The following is a 15,628-nucleotide window of genomic DNA, read 5'->3' as shown; positions in this document are numbered from 1 at the left end:
CCAGTTTTAGTCATGAATTTTCGGGGCATATTTCGCACTGATTCATTAGAAACAGTTTTCTCAGGAAAATTGATATTGCGTTTTGTTAAGAAGTAGATACGAATTTTAGGATTTATACTAATTTTTTTCTCATTTTTTTGGTACTTTTTATCATATATTTTATGCCACTAATGGGTGAGTGTTTTTATTATTTTTCCGACTTCCCTGCACGACTTTCTATCTTCCCAATGGGGTATTACAATCAGGGTTGCCACCTCTCCGTTTTTCGCCCGGAGACTTCGGGTTTCGAAGAAAATCTCCGGGCTCCGGTTTTACTGGAAAATCTCCGGGTTGCAGAAAAAAATGAGATAATACAAAATTGTGGTATTATACAATGGTATCAATTTTATATAAAATAAAAGTTATTAATTAAAAAAATAGATACTTTTAAAATCTGAATTGTTTAAGCTTAAAATAATTGCAGATTTGTTCTTCGGATATTCGAAAACAATTTTTTTTTGCTTTTTCCATCTCCGGGTTGGAATGTGTAGCACTCCGGGATTTATATGGTGATAAGGTGACAACCCTGATTACAAGTAATGTAAATTTTACTATAAATTACGATGATTACTAAAAGTAATTCCAACACGAATTTCAGTCGTTCAATTTTACCCTTCAACAGTCTACAATCTACTGCGCAGTATGGGATTCATCCAAGTACGAATAAAAGAAACCGTCTGTACACTTCAAATTCACCTCTTTCGTAATCTGTGTCCATAGTCTCCCCTGGATCAAAAGATCTAAAAAATTCTTACATCACAATAATCGCGTATACGAAACATTATAATTTTACTAACAAACTGCTCTAAAATAAAAGATACCGAAACCATTTCCATCAACCTTTTCCTTTAAACCCCCTCCCCTCTGAAGGACATAAAAAATCTGACGAAGTGCAAAAGTCCCTTCACCAATAATTTTCCAACTCCCCGTAGCTCGCCATACGAACCTACCAACCTGCACTTGTCCGCGCAACAATCGAAAGAGAGGTGATACGAATCCCTAAGCGGATCTCGGCTGAACGATCCAGCGGCAATTACTACTCCGAGCCGCGGCCCGGTAATCTGTCCGATCGTTAAACATCCGTCAACGCCACCCCAGGGGGAGAAGCTCCCTCTTCCAGATGGCGAGATCGTTCCTCCGTGCAGGCAAAGGGCCCCGACGCGGCACTGCGCCGTTAAAGAAATTATGACAATTGAGTAAGCATCCTTTAACGGGGACCCGATGACATTTAGCGCAATGTGACATGCTGATCCCCGGGAAGGTAGTCTCTCTCCGGGTGATGTACAGCGTGCTGTTGTCCCCGTACGTTTCCCCACACATGCATCAGCATGCATCGCGCGCGTTAAATGAGGATCCGTGTAACCCCCCTAGTGGCCCCCTCGTTGCCCCCCGTGCGCCCCCTCGTCCTCTCCGCGTCTCCCTCTGTCCTGCCACCGTCGTGGTACCCCTCTCTGTCACCCGCGCAAGTACCTCTGTGTCCCCATGTGCGTCCTCTTAGGTGCACACGGTGGCTATCGTTACTTAGGCAAACGGTCGTATTGGTGATGCCTCCAGGGGTATATATACGACGAGCGCTGCGGGGCTTGATAAACACTTGCCCATCAGCGATTACTGCTGCAGCATGTACACGTCACTGGTAAGCGTAATTAAGAGGAGAAGGAAGAAAGGAAAAAGAAAGAAAAAAAAAAGGAGGCGACCCGACGGTGAACGCGCGGGTCCGGAAGTCCGCGGACATTCGGCGGAACGATCTTCAGTGAACTCTAGACCGCGAGGATCGTCGAGTGTCGCGACCGCGATCTACGTTTCTGTGCGCGACCCATGCCCCGGGAATCCTGTGACAGCTTCACCTACCTGTGCCATCTTCTTTGGTCGCCCGTCGCGCCGTGTTTCGAGGACGTGTCGCGGTAGGGGCGTCTTTCGGACGCCGCGTCGTATGGAGCGAGACGGGGGAGAGAGAGGTGAGTAGGGTGAATCTAGAGGGACCGAAGTTCCCCGCGGTTCTTCGAGGAGGCTGTGGATTTATCGTAAATTGAAGCAAGGTGTGGTAGCGCCAGCGTCTGTCAGCTGCACTGGGGTACAGCTAAATTGTTTCCACCAGGTCCCGCTACTCTAATCGCATCGTATCCCGGCAAATTTCAATGCTCGATGGATTTACACGACGAACGCGTTTCCCGTCCAATTCGCCGTTTTATTGGCCCCGCTGTGTTTGGAATTTATCGCGTTTTTAGTAGCCGGCGAGGGGGGATCGCAATTAGCAGGGCTCGCTCGTTGATACTCGTTAATATTCGAGCCGTCTGCAATTTCATCGCTCTCACGCGGAATTGTTTACAGCGATGGGAAGTCGCGTTAATTGGGGGGGCCGTTCTAACGATCGCTGGATTAAACGATCGGCAAACTTTTGTGCCATTCCCCGCTTGGATGAACAGGTATGTCTGACCCAATAACTGTCGTGCCACCGCTCGTCGCGGCTGACTCGGCACGGTGTTGCTACTGCCGCGGGACTGGGGCCATTTTGGACGGCGGAGGTGTTCGCGCTGCTTGCGCGGAGATTAGGCAACCGGCAGGAATCTTGCGATCGATTTCACGAATTGATATGTGCGTGGAACGATGGCAGCTGCCTGAAGCAGCCCCCCCACGGACGCGCATTACGCGGGAATCGATCTTCCGCGACGTAATTTATAGGCGTTTAAGCGGAATAACGTAAACAACGGACGAGGAAGCACGCGGGCACAGAGAATCCTGAGGTTGATTTATCTACCTTGACATATTTGCACGAGCAATTGTACGCTACGTTTGTTCTGTTGCGACGCGGATATAATTGCCAGTGTTGCGCTTAACGCATTACTGTCGTTTGGGCTTTTAAGTGACATTTGCTGTGTGAGAAGCTGATTCGTATTAAACATCTGGCACTTCTTCATTGCGTCTCAATTACTCAGATTTGAAACCAGGGGAGGAGAATTATTAGGTCCGTGCAAAGGCTCATTCGCTTTATTCAACTTAATTATTCATCGGAAGTAAAAATATATTACATGTTCTTTTAATGAAAATACGTTGCTTGGCTGCCTGTGACCTTTGTCGCTTTTCTGCTAAAAGTACAAGTAGGTGTAGCAAAAATAGGCTTACGCCTAATATCACCTAACGAGACATGAATATTAAACGTTACTCTGCATTCAGATTTAACTACTGAATTGTCCATAGTTAGTTGAAAGAGTTCACAACTGCCAGCCTGTAAAGTACACTTTACGATGTCACGGTAAATTAATAGTGCCTCCAATATCATTACTCAATGTCCCAATACATCTACCACTGAATTTACAACAGTAGAATCACCTGCTTCAAAGCGATATCCGGAAAGCACATTCACCCTACTCGTCACCCAAACCTTGAAAGCTTTACTAGCAATCGTTCCCCGAACCACCATACGTCGCGTCGGAACTCAATTCAGCCTCGAAATGTTCCAAGATACCCACCTCCTAGTTCCTCCTCCTCGCCCAAAGACCAAAACACGCGCCGTGCTTCTGAGGAGGTCCCTAACTGCTCTGATATCCGCAGGTAGCCGTGATCGCGCTGGCAAGCTGCGTGGCAGCCGCCCCCGCGGAGGAGGTGGTGCCGATCGTGAGCCAAAGTCAAGAGGGCCCGAACCCTGACGGCTCGTACAAATGGAACTACGAGGCCGGGAACGGGATCAAGGCGCAGGAGGAGGGCCACGTGGAGAACGCCGGCCAGGAGAGCGAGGCGATGAACGCGCAGGGTAGCTTCAGCTACCCCAGCGACGACGGCCAGCAGATCTCGTTGACGTACGTCGCGAACGAGAACGGCTTCCAGCCGCAGGGCGCTCACCTGCCTACCACGCCCGAAATACCGCCCCTGATCCAGAAGGCGCTCGAGTGGATAGCAGCGAATCCGTCCAAGGAGGACCAGAACCAGGTGTAAATGGACAGGATTGCCCGTCGTCAGTGATCTCACCTCGAGCCCCTTCAATCCTTTTCTATCACGAGCTACGATGAGCCGCCCCGTCGTCGCCTCTCACCGGCCAGCTCTAACGAAACGCGTACTCACTCTGGTTCAATATGTTGTAAATATTTATTGTATTCTTACGGAGTTATATATGTACACATGCATTATATATATATATACATAATTTTTATCTGTGTATCGTCTTATACGTGTATTATGTGTTTACGTATTGTCGCGCATGCAGACGCGAGCATGTACCACCAGCAACCACGTCACTGGTAATCGTTGCTGAGGTATGTGCCACGATGCATTCGGAATAAATGTTGCAATTCAAGAGAGAGATTGATTTTATTTTTGTACCTGATCGGTGGAACACTGTTGTTGGGAGACGTATGGGGGTGGCTGAGGATTTGCAGGACCCTCGAGTTTCGTAGGCCACTGTGTGGTTTATAAAATAATGTAAATGTACCTTGCATCACCTTGTGGCTGTCATACATTTTTAACTGCTTGCTGCAGGAATTAATTGGGCTGAATTGGGAGGATGAAAACGTCTAGAGTCTAGAGGATCGCCGGTGTGTTTTATGGGAAACGAAATTATTGAGCAAATGAACGTAGAATTTGATTACAGAACTGTAGGGGTGTGCGATTTGCGATTCGGGAGCCGATTTTCTTGCTTAAAAGTTCTTGCATCTGATCACACTGCAAAATCGCAACTTAACAGTTTTCGGGTCTCGGGTACCTGATCTAAATATTACATTTCGATATTACTTTTAACAGGAAGGTTTGCAGAAAAGGTTGAGGAATAAATTGAAATATCTTTTTTATATCATTTTTTATAGTACGTGTCGTGGATTTTAATAAAATTGTACAATGGCACAGTGTACCTAAAATTAGGGAGAGTTTTAGTCATCCTTTTACAGCTTTTGAATTTGTTTAAAAAATACAGAACGTCAAAGATTGCGATTTACTGTCGCGAAAACAGGCAAAAATTCGTCCCGTATTATTTAAACAAATTCTTAGCCAGCAGAATGATTACTTAAACCCCCCTAATTTCTCGCGAACTATATTACATTGCAATTATGTCAAAATCTCTGGCATGAAGAAGTGACTGCAAAAAGTGATCGATTTAGTTCGGAATACCCCTTTTACAATCGTATTCGTCGCAAGTAGCTATTATTTTCCAAAACCAATCTTAAACGACGTGTATCTTAACATACTTTCCCTCAAAAAAATTATTTCCCAGCAAAGAATTGAACTGAGGCAACTCCTTCCACATTTAATTAGATAGTAGATGCCAAAATACAGAAATGGACAAATAGATTTAATGCGCAGAGGTTTAGAAGCCCAGCCCATTTTTTCTACTTAAACCTCATTGATCGACCTCCGTAGAAAAATAAGTTACCCTGATGCAACCCTGTTTCTCCCTTGCAAAAGCAAGCTTGTCGAACTGTCAACGTTGACTTTGCCCGTAAGTTTATATCAGGGCGATATTTATTCTTCGGCCCCGAATTTGCCTAGTTCGAGTTAAACTGTTCCCCGGCGCGAATATAAACACAGATTGGATTAAATTCAGTTTACAGTCGCGTTAGGAAAGGGTAAGTCAGGATGGGTCAAGCGCGGGGCGGTCTGCAACAGAGTTGTGCGCTGTAAATGGACGCGAATTTCAGCTTACTTTCGCTCTGTTGACACTTTCTTATCCTTATTTACAGTCCTCCCACTAAATTATTCATTACCGTTGATTCGCTCGAAATAAGTCCATAATCCCTGGGAAGCAGATACGTTCGTTCATTGGCGTCTCGAGGGAGTGTAATTTCTCGAGATAACTTCATCTGCTCCCAGTTCTATAAAGTTCCTGCTGATTTACGGTAGAAAGTTCTAGCACGAGGTAGTACAACGTTTTAAGCACGCGCTCCTTGTAGATCTGGCCCGCCGTCGTTAATCAATCAGGATGCTGTGGTCACGGGGCCACGACCTGATGTAATTTATTCAAAGACGAACGTCATACGTACACCGCAAACTCGCTTCAATTTTGGTGTCATCGCCTTCTGTCGTTGATGGCAGAAAACAATTGATCTTCTGTGATAAGATTCTGAACTGTAACCAGGGGAATATTTGTCTTTACGTGCATACAACGTTCTGGAGAATGTTCTCTTAAAACTTAAAAGCAATTGTTATCGGCGCACCGGTTCGGTTTATTTTTAAGAGATTAAATAAAAGCTATGGTGCCAATTTTAAGATTAAATTTCCAACGTTTCGGTCAGTATTGCGACCATTATCAAGGAAAGAATTTTTCTTCCTGATTTAATTCTTTCCTTGATAATGGTCGCAATTTAATCACGCTGAAAAACCTAATGCGGAAACTGGGGACTAAGTACTTAGGCAGCCAGATTTGGGCAAAATGTAACTTTTGGGGAGAATTAATTACAAGGAAATGAATACAATTTGTGACTAATATTTTGGGTAATGTTTATTAATATTATAAACTGTAAATTTTTTTTTGATAATGTATACATATATGTGGAGTTTTATGTGGTTTTGCAGTGATTGCAAAAGAACGGAGATTCGGATCGACTTGAAATTTTTACAGAATGTTCAAAATATATTCCTTTCTGCACTAAACCTCAGTATTAAAGTGTAAAAACTCTAGTTTCCCAGATAAAAAAAAACAGCTCCCTAAATCACCTCCCCCTAGCCGCTATTTTAATAATTTTGATACAAATCCTATTTCCAAAGTTGAGGTCGAAATTACAGGTTCGAGAAGAAACATATTCCAAGGAAACCGTTGTATCTTTATTTTTAAACTCAACATCACTGTAAAAACCAAAGACACTTTTTCTAAAAAAAACTATATATTAAAACTTCACGTGGTGGCATTTGTAAAATAGGTATGTATAAAGATAGTTTCCAATCCCAACTATACTACATAGAAAGAGAGTTATCCACTCTGGAAAGCAGTGACAGCGGTGCAAATTATTAAAGAATTGTCTGACATTAAATATACAGTAAATTTAAGAAAATAAGAAATTCCAATTTAATAGCACGTAATACGAATGGTGAAGATTGTAATTATTACCTATTACGAATATTATGTTTATTTTAAAACCTCTGTTTCTACATTAGTCACTAACGTTTAATACATATTGCCTGGTCAGCACCGAGCCACGTCGCGTTCTCGAGGGGATGTCCCATGTCAAATTGACAAGCCGATCCTCTTCCTCAAAGGAGAATGAAACCGAAATCGATCGTATCTCGAAGAACTTTCATTGAACTTTCACAAGCTACAGCGTCATACATTGCTATTTCAGTTCCCAGAATGTTCTCTATTTACAATGACATAATGTTTGGTACATTAACTTGTGTCGCGAACGCGAGCCTTCGGTGAAATTTTCATCTTCTACTAATAGCTTTCCAAAGACTTCTTCATAAGACAAGTCAATAGTCATGACTCGCAGGATTTAATAGACATGAACTACCGAATATGCGCAACTCTTTTCCTTGTTCACTATGCACAGTGATCTGCTGTTTATATAAACAATTTAATTTAAATTTTTACAGTGGGTATGTGTATTTTCAAAATCTGTTGAAATTTTTTTAATAAATTTCTTTCTCCTTTCTTTTATATTTGCAAATTACACCACATTTGCTCTTTTATTAATTATATATTATTCTACTTCAATACACAAGTGTTTTATCCCGATCTAAAATAAAATATAAGCATCATTTTCCAGAGATGGCAGGAGTTATTGAACGTAACAGAATTTTTTGTAAAAAAACAATCTCCAAATAGTAATTCGTCGAGAGACTTTCAATTTGGCCAATCATAATTCCAGCTCCTCTATTTAGTATCCTAAATTATTATCAACCAGGAAAGAAGTTTCGAATATCCTCGAACACTCAAACCACTCAAAAATATAATAACATCGCATAGTTTTTCCGATAATACTTAATAATATCAATATGTTATATTCGATAATGTCCCATTCAGACGGTCGCAGTGCTACGCGCGCAGGAAAAAGGGGCAGCTATTCGCATCCACTTTTATTTTTGCTTTTGTACCACTTTCTCCTCATGCTTCATTCATTTCTATCAATCCAAGCAATCTTCTGATAAGCTGTATTTTTGCAACGTCATACAAATACAGGAATAAGAATGAGACTTATCTCGCCCGTTTCTTTCGTCGAGTATTGTCACTTCTCTAAAGGAGAATAAAGTTTCATTCAACCACAACCCACGCTTCAACGTAAATATGTCACTGTGAATCTGTATAATAAAGTGTAACTTTCTCCTTTTGCTTCACTTCCCATCCATCCTGACGAGCTGTTCCATTCAGTTTTACTTCGTAGGTACTAAAACTCTTTCACCCTTTTCCGTTGCGTTTGTGTACAGGGCCGGCGTCAGCTGTGTGTAACGTGTGGACTATTGAGATTTTGCTGTGTCTGGAATTCCACATTCAGGAATTTGGAAGGCATTCGGCTATTTTTTTTTTTATTTTTTGCTTGCGCACTACTGTTTTTAGGCTGTTGAAATTGAATCTTTTAATTTGTACTCCCCCCGCCCCCCAAACTCCACACTCGGGAAAAATTTGTGCCGCTCCGCCGACCCCTTTTGTGTTATTGTACACCTCTGTATCTATCTCTGTATCACCTTTGTACCTACACCTCTCATCCATCACTCTCGTTTTGCATCTGCCTGCCAGTGCTGTGCAGAATAATAAATTCGGGCCGTCAACTGATAGCTTGTAGGATGAGATAGCAATAGCAACGTAGGCGTGATTTATTAAGCACATGCAATAAGTTTTTTTTTGTGACTTAACTCATCTTGGGTGCACAATACAATCACTACCATAATTTTAATTTTGACTTTAATTTTAGTTGTAAAATAAAGCTTAATTACTGTGATCGTATATAGTAATGCTAGATACAAGGCGAGATAAATCGTCGAGAGATACTTAATTGCGAGTATAGAATAATGTTTCTGCAAATGGGATTTTGTTTCTAGAAAAATTGTAACAGGCTGTCGTTCCTTTGAGTAAAACATTCATAAAACTGGACGAATTGTAAAAGGTACAATTTTGATAGGGTACTAATAATGATTAGAGTTAAATCTAGGACTAGAGTCGGTTGAGAACTGAATTAAATTCGCGCTGATACGAGATTGAGTTTAAATTGATACTGAATTAGTAGGTACTGACTTGTGGCGGATTAATTTCGAAGTGTTTTTAAAGAAGAAACGAGAGTAATAGGTCGAAGCAAAATTTCAGGGTATTATTTTTCAGTGGATGAATCAGATTATAGTAATTTAGTGAAGCAGGTATTACGATAATGCAGCGTCTAGATTATAGATGATGTGCGGACGAGTGCTGACGAAGAAGTTTTAGATTTAATGGAAAATGTTTATTTTAAAGAAAATATTCAATTGACGGAGATCAATATATTATCACAACGCATTTAGGTATGCATGTACCTACTAAAAAGGAGAAGTTTTTAGATGTCTGCCTTTGATTGCTTTGGTTTTTGGATATGTTTTAGAGGGTCGAAAAATAACAAATACGTGTTTCTTATTTTCACTCGTTTGCATATCTAGGGGATGAAACCACCCTCCAAATTTCATAAGAAGAATTACAAAAGTTCCTATTGTTGGTTTAAAGAATATTATAACATATGAATTATAACACATGTATATCAAGTTTTATTCAACACAATGTTAGAATATTCTTTAAATTAATAATTGTACCTCTTCCTATGAACTTTGAGGAGTGGTTTCACCCCCTAAACCTGCGAACGGGCCAAAATAAAAAAAAAACACCTAGGGTAAATGCACAATTTGTAGCCACTTTAAGGTATTGCACCAGTTTTGGCCACTTCTTAAAAAATATAATATTTTTCTGGGTAAGCAATAAATGTAACCTTATATTTCTGACGGAATACTAAACAAAATATTTATGATGTGAAATTCTTCACATAATACAGTGCAATGGCCACAAACGGTACGCCTACCCTATTTGTTATTTTTTGGTTCTCTAAAACACATCCAAAAACCAAAGCAATCGGAGGCGGACACCTAAAAACCCCTCCTTGTAAGAAGAATCTTCTTAAAAAAAAATCCTGTACTGTCACCCTAGCCCTCTCGAAATAAAAAGGTATCCATCGCACAAATTCACCAGAAATCGACAACACAGAAGCAATATCTAGCACAACTGGGGTGACATGTTGATAATGTTGGTATTCACCAAAAAAAGCAGGTGATATTAAATTATTATGATGTGAAAAAGAACGAAAGCACTCTTCAGCAGGTAAATCCCTCATCCACTTTCCTACTATTGTCTTTTCTGTCTTATTCTCCTTCGTAACTCCGAAGCGCAATAAAATCTGCCGCGGAACGAGTGGAGATTTAGAGAACTCTTCGCGAGTTACGAGATCTCATCTGAGCCCAGCTTCCCGCATTTATACTGCAACTATCTGCCCATTTCCTTTGCCACGCCACGCGCCAGTGTAAACAATTTGGCAGAATAATCCGTAAATATGCGCAACAATGTGGGCGTGCGAGCACTGTTTGCGCAGGCAGATAGTTTTCCGCGTTTAGCAAGGCACTTGTAAGTAATCTACACGAACGAGGACAACGCCGGCCGTCGACAGTGATGGCGCGGCTGTTGGAACGAGAAACTTTCCTACTCTGACACTTACGCAATATTTCTCTGCCTCCTTCGTCGCAACGGTTACCTTCGACCCGGACTTTCGTACTATCGCGTTGCACCTGTCGCACGCTATTTTGGCTGCATATAGATTGCCCGCGAAATCCGTGTCGTTTCTGTGGGGCTCGTTCCTAGGGAGGAGTTATGATGTTACTAAACATCGTGTCAAATAACGAGTCTCAGCTTCAATTTATTTCCATGCAATTAATTGGAAAAGAAATGCTTCATTTTCGACAGAAACGACTACCCTTAAGGTTCTACTTAGCATCTAAACCTTAAGCAGTCACAATGAACAAAAAAGCACAATAAAAATATTACATTATACCAAAAACTGGAGTATCACATAAATCCAATTTATCTCTTCAAATTTTTATTTCCACAAAATCTCTTCCATACAGTAACCCTAACTACAACAGCAAGGGTGATTTTACAGTATTCGCGTCGCGACATAAAACCCGATAAGAAAGTTCGCGTTGCCCGCGTTCTCATTATTCACCCCCGATACATGTTCGAACGATTTTGATAGCGGCGCTCATGTATCGAGAACAGAGGTGTGTGGAGTGAGTCCACGCAGTCGTTTCGCTCGGGAAAGGCAACTCCACATCGAATTTTCTCGCGAGATGGTATTCTGGCGAAAATGGAACGTCACGCGGAATCACAATCTATTCTTGCCCTCTTTATAGGGATGAGCGGCTATCCAGTCGAGGGCACGTTGGATGAGAACTGGTATCGGCTGAGTGGGTGGCGGTGTCGGTAGATGGGCACCCTGGAAAGTGGCGCCATTTTCGTTCGCCAGCCAACCGAGGTTGATTTTCGTGCCGTCTGGCGCGGTCCACGAAGCTGAGCCCTTAACTTCCTCAGCTTCCGCCTCGTTCTTGCCGGGGTTTTTCAGGAAACCCTCTTCCTGGACGACGATGCCGTTCCCGCTCTCCCATTTCGTCGAAAAACTGCCGTCCGGGCTGATGTCCTGGCTTTGACTGACGATGGGAATGGGCCTGTCCGCGGCTAACACCGCGCTCATCAGGCTCAACAGGAAGATCACGAGGGAGTACATGACGCGGACTTAAGGAGACGCCTAAAACAAGTTGCCATTCGACAATTAATATGCTCACCATGTTGTAACATGTCGAATGATTAATTATACACTGGATGCGACATTAGAGTTAAACTTCCGTGGAGGATTCGGCACTGAAGAACAATATCGAACAGTTCGTAGAGATACAGAGTGTTTCAGAAAGAGAGTAGCAGATTTATGGAGCTTATAGTGCTTGCCTACAGAACTGAACATGTGTTGATAAATATCAAGTCAAAATTAATTCTTGTTTTGTGGTGTACAGTGTGTCGCCGAATTCGTAGAAATTCATAATACGAAAATTTATAATACGTAGAAATAAGTAGAAAATGGCGAATAACATTTATTCCTACGAAATTTTATTTTTGGAAAAAACGATTCTGAAAACTCTCTGCTCTGCAATATCTACTTATTCTTCCGCAATGATTCAGTTCTTCGTCAGATTGATGCGTACTTAACAAATGTTATTTTTAAAACCAAGCCCCAAATAAAAGAACGTTTTCTTATATTTTTTATTTAGGTATATTTCCATGTGGAATTATACACTTTTGGATTGTACCGCTGGTTTGGTGGCGCCCTGTACACAATAATGGACATGGGACTCATTAGTTTACGTCTGCTATACTATCAGTGTATACGTTCACGAATTACACTACCCACATGTAAGAGATCAGTTTTACGTTAACTCGGCGGGAGGCGTTACAGGGTAAAATTTACCACAGAGGCGCTAGTTGCGAAAATACGAAGACTGAGTTTTCGTTACAATTTTTTAAAGAACTTTAATAAAGATTTTAAGATATTTCATAAATTTTGTTTGATTCTTAAAACACTGTACTTTAACATAAAAATTACAAAGTTAAAAAGAATATTCTGAAACCGTGGTTTTTTACGTTTCAATTTGGGGTATTTTTGACACGGTAGCGTCAACTTGTGTTACAATATGGGGTGCGCCTCCCGCCGGGTTAAGAGAGGTATGCCTTGTTAAGTAAACAAACAGTATTTATATTTATATTTCTTTGCAACGAAGGCCTGAAGTTTACGTTTAAACGGGAAGAAATGATATAAAACAGCTGTTGTAGGGATAACACATAATTTCTTCCATATCTCCAGAAATATTACTACTAGGACACGTATTTATAAAAACCTTTATACTCTGTTAAAACATTTTAAGCCCTAAAATTTGTACATTTCTTCAAAACACCCTATATAGACCCCATTTCACCCTGTTTCCGAGTTTCAGCGAATATTATTTCATAAAAGCTTGAATTTATATGTACCTTGCATCCCAGAAACCTAAACGCCTCGTTACTATGCAATTATTGTTCCAGTCAATCAGTGTTTCACAAATGTCAAACGAACTGCTGAGACACAAACCTCGCAATAACTGGGAAACTTCAAATGGCACAACTATTCCTATACTTTTCTTCATAGTAGCTACTGCAATTCTGAATGCACCATTGAAGTTTAACACGCTTATTATATCACACCCTGTACATTTTCGTCGACCGAGCATGAAGTATGTATCGCGTTAAATCCGCGACAAGCGATTAACCGTAAATCTGGCTAATCAAACGATTACCTGCGCCCATTGACAGAAGTTACCTAAATCAATTAACACTTTTATCAAACACAGAGAGATTAAATTACGTATTAATTAATTAGTATAGACGGTTGCAATGATTTGTGCGTTAATAAGAAGCGAGCGCAGGGTAAATATGAGTGAAATATAGCTTGAAAATCTACCGATCCTCTTCAAATACCGTGCTACTGGATTAGCTTGTACCTCGGCTAGCGATTTTCTAGATATCGCCTGCAATATCGTACTGACGATCATGTGTCTATTGCGTGCACCTTTTATAGTTTGGAATACTCTACGCTATCACCGACATTTTCCGTCAAATGTCACTCGGTGATACCGGTTAGGCCTTCGTATGACCGGTATCACGTATTGAAGGAAACCTTTCCGGCTGGTTCGCGGGACGAGCAACCTGCAATCAGTCCGCACCTTCGCCGTCAATTAACTGTTACTGTAAATATACACTCGCTATAAATATACAAATTACGCGTCAAACATGGTACTAATGCTTCGTTTCTTAGGTACCTCGTTTAAAGGGATTCGATTAATGCAGCGGTGGTCATTAAACGTAGGATATGTGTACCTACCTAAGCTTTCATCTGGTGGCGAGGTGAATAAATTGTTATTTTTATGCATAGGTACTGATTGTGAGGCGATACGGTTGTTTTAGCTCTACTTGGAATGCTGGTTTATTAGTGTGTATGGCTTGAATTTGGTATTTTATAAATAGATACTTATTGTTGAATTAAAAGTGTAAGTAAATTCGAAGTCAATACTTACTGGTGGTGATGCCTATTTGTTTATTAGGGGATACCAGTGCACGGGCAGTTTATTTTCCTCTCAAACCTCGCGGACTGATTGTGAGTGACTTTTGCTGAAGACTTTTTCGCGAATCAGCAATCAACGCTTCTCTCAACCGCGCCTAGAGCTTCGCTACTATGACGGATAATCGATGCTCAAGTACCTCGCGTGAAAGTCTTGGAGAACCCTGTGAAATTGTGAAATATGGTGAAATGTATTCTATTTTCTGTAACAAGATGAATTTTATTGTTAATCGATTGAGGTGGGGGTTTAAAGAAAGATTTCTTAAAGTTAGATAGTTTACGCTGGGTTTGATCCTAATTTAAAGAAAAGGAAATGAAAAATTGAAAAATTCATAGCGTTTGAAGGAAAAGTTACTTTTTTCCGTAGATAAATTTACTTTGTATCGATGGAGAAAGTATTATAAATTAAATTAAAATTAAGATTTTATGTTCAGTCCGAGCGTTTTCTTCTTTTTGCATTAAGATGACTGTGAAAGGTGCTACACGTCACGCTAACAAGTGTTACGTCGTCGAAGAGGTTAACAAGATTCCACAATAATTAATATGTAATAAGGATCGACATAAAAAAAAATTCTGCAAGTTTAAAGATGCCTCCTTATATTCCAAAGGAGATTAATCCAATATTAACAATAGTTTTATCGAAAAAAATTCATAAATATCAGCTACTTTTGGGGCTGTTACACGAGAATCCCCCCTGGATGGTGTTTACGAGCAACTGTGATGTTGTATTTCTTCTAAAAGAGGCACCAACGTGCAGACAAAAAGAAATTCGGTTTATTCCAGCCTTCAAATTATTGCTCAAGGATTACCATTTATTTAAATATTTGGATCACACTTATGAATGATTAGAATCACATTTGCACATTTTTAATTATTCTAATGAAATTAGAATACTATTAGGCAGTATTAATACAGCTTCATCATGGGGATGAAAATATAATACACTTAATTCGATTAAAAACCCTTTCTTGGACCACAATTATGTTTGTTGAAAGCTAAAATCCCAGGTTTGGAAGAACTTATTCGATTACCCAATATAATAAGGAAAACGAAGGACGAGATAACAACACAAAAGGAAACATCTGTGTCTACAAACCATGTTTAAATAAAAATTTAGTGTCTTTCAATTTTAGTATTTTAGTACACATTTTAGTCTATTTTTCAGAAAACATGATGAGGAGTAATGCTGTAAAGCTATAACGCTATATATAATAATTTAAAATAACAATAAGAACGATAGTAATTGTATTATGGCATCATTACAAAATACGCGTATTCAACAAGCAAATATTTCCCATTCACAATTTCTATCTTAAAAATTCAAATAACCCTTCATTATAATAGTAACATATTTCGTTCGGAAATTCATCTCTCTGGCTTCAGAAACCCTCCACATAATATACACAGCCACAGAGAGAAATATCTTCACTGACAAAGAGCTTAACGCAAACGTATATAAAAAATCCGAA

At 40.4% G+C, this 15,628-nt stretch overlaps 2 protein-coding genes across 3 annotated transcripts; one reads left to right on the top strand and one right to left on the bottom strand.

Annotated features, from left to right (window-relative positions):
- The first annotated feature begins 1,533 nt into the window (after positions 1 to 1,533).
- On the top strand, positions 1,534 to 4,336 carry Cpr22 (cuticular protein 22). Its single transcript, XM_076819552.1, has 2 exons — positions 1,534 to 1,675; positions 3,592 to 4,336. Exons 1-2 carry the CDS (start codon positions 1,661 to 1,663, stop codon positions 3,970 to 3,972), a joined length of 396 nt encoding a protein of 131 aa, XP_076675667.1. The 5' UTR covers positions 1,534 to 1,660; the 3' UTR covers positions 3,973 to 4,336.
- Positions 4,337 to 11,135: 6,799 nt separating this feature from the next.
- On the bottom strand, positions 11,136 to 14,301 carry LOC143372887 (endocuticle structural glycoprotein SgAbd-8). Of its 2 annotated transcripts, XM_076819505.1 has the most exons (3): positions 14,116 to 14,301; positions 13,543 to 13,747; positions 11,136 to 11,762 (listed from the first exon to the last, which is right to left on the bottom strand). In XM_076819505.1, exon 3 carries the CDS (start codon positions 11,739 to 11,741, stop codon positions 11,343 to 11,345), a length of 399 nt encoding a protein of 132 aa, XP_076675620.1. In that variant the 5' UTR covers positions 11,742 to 11,762; positions 13,543 to 13,747; positions 14,116 to 14,301; the 3' UTR covers positions 11,136 to 11,342. The 2 variants fall into 2 exon arrangements, with proteins under 2 accessions (XP_076675620.1, XP_076675621.1); XM_076819506.1 differs by lacking the exon at positions 13,543 to 13,747.
- Positions 14,302 to 15,628: the final 1,327 nt, after the last annotated feature.

The sequence above is a fragment of the Andrena cerasifolii genome, chromosome 9, assembly GCF_050908995.1.
Source record: "Andrena cerasifolii isolate SP2316 chromosome 9, iyAndCera1_principal, whole genome shotgun sequence".
Lineage (NCBI taxonomy): Eukaryota > Metazoa > Arthropoda > Insecta > Hymenoptera > Andrenidae > Andrena > Andrena cerasifolii.
Note: the sequence above shows the minus strand (reverse complement) of the source record. Positions and strands in the feature narration are given on the sequence as shown.

Excerpts from the sequence above, each read along its gene's own strand:
- LOC143372887 (XM_076819505.1), bottom strand. The coding sequence starts at position 11,741 with ATGTACTCCCTCGTGATCTTCCTGTTGAGCCTGATGAGCGCGGTGTTA.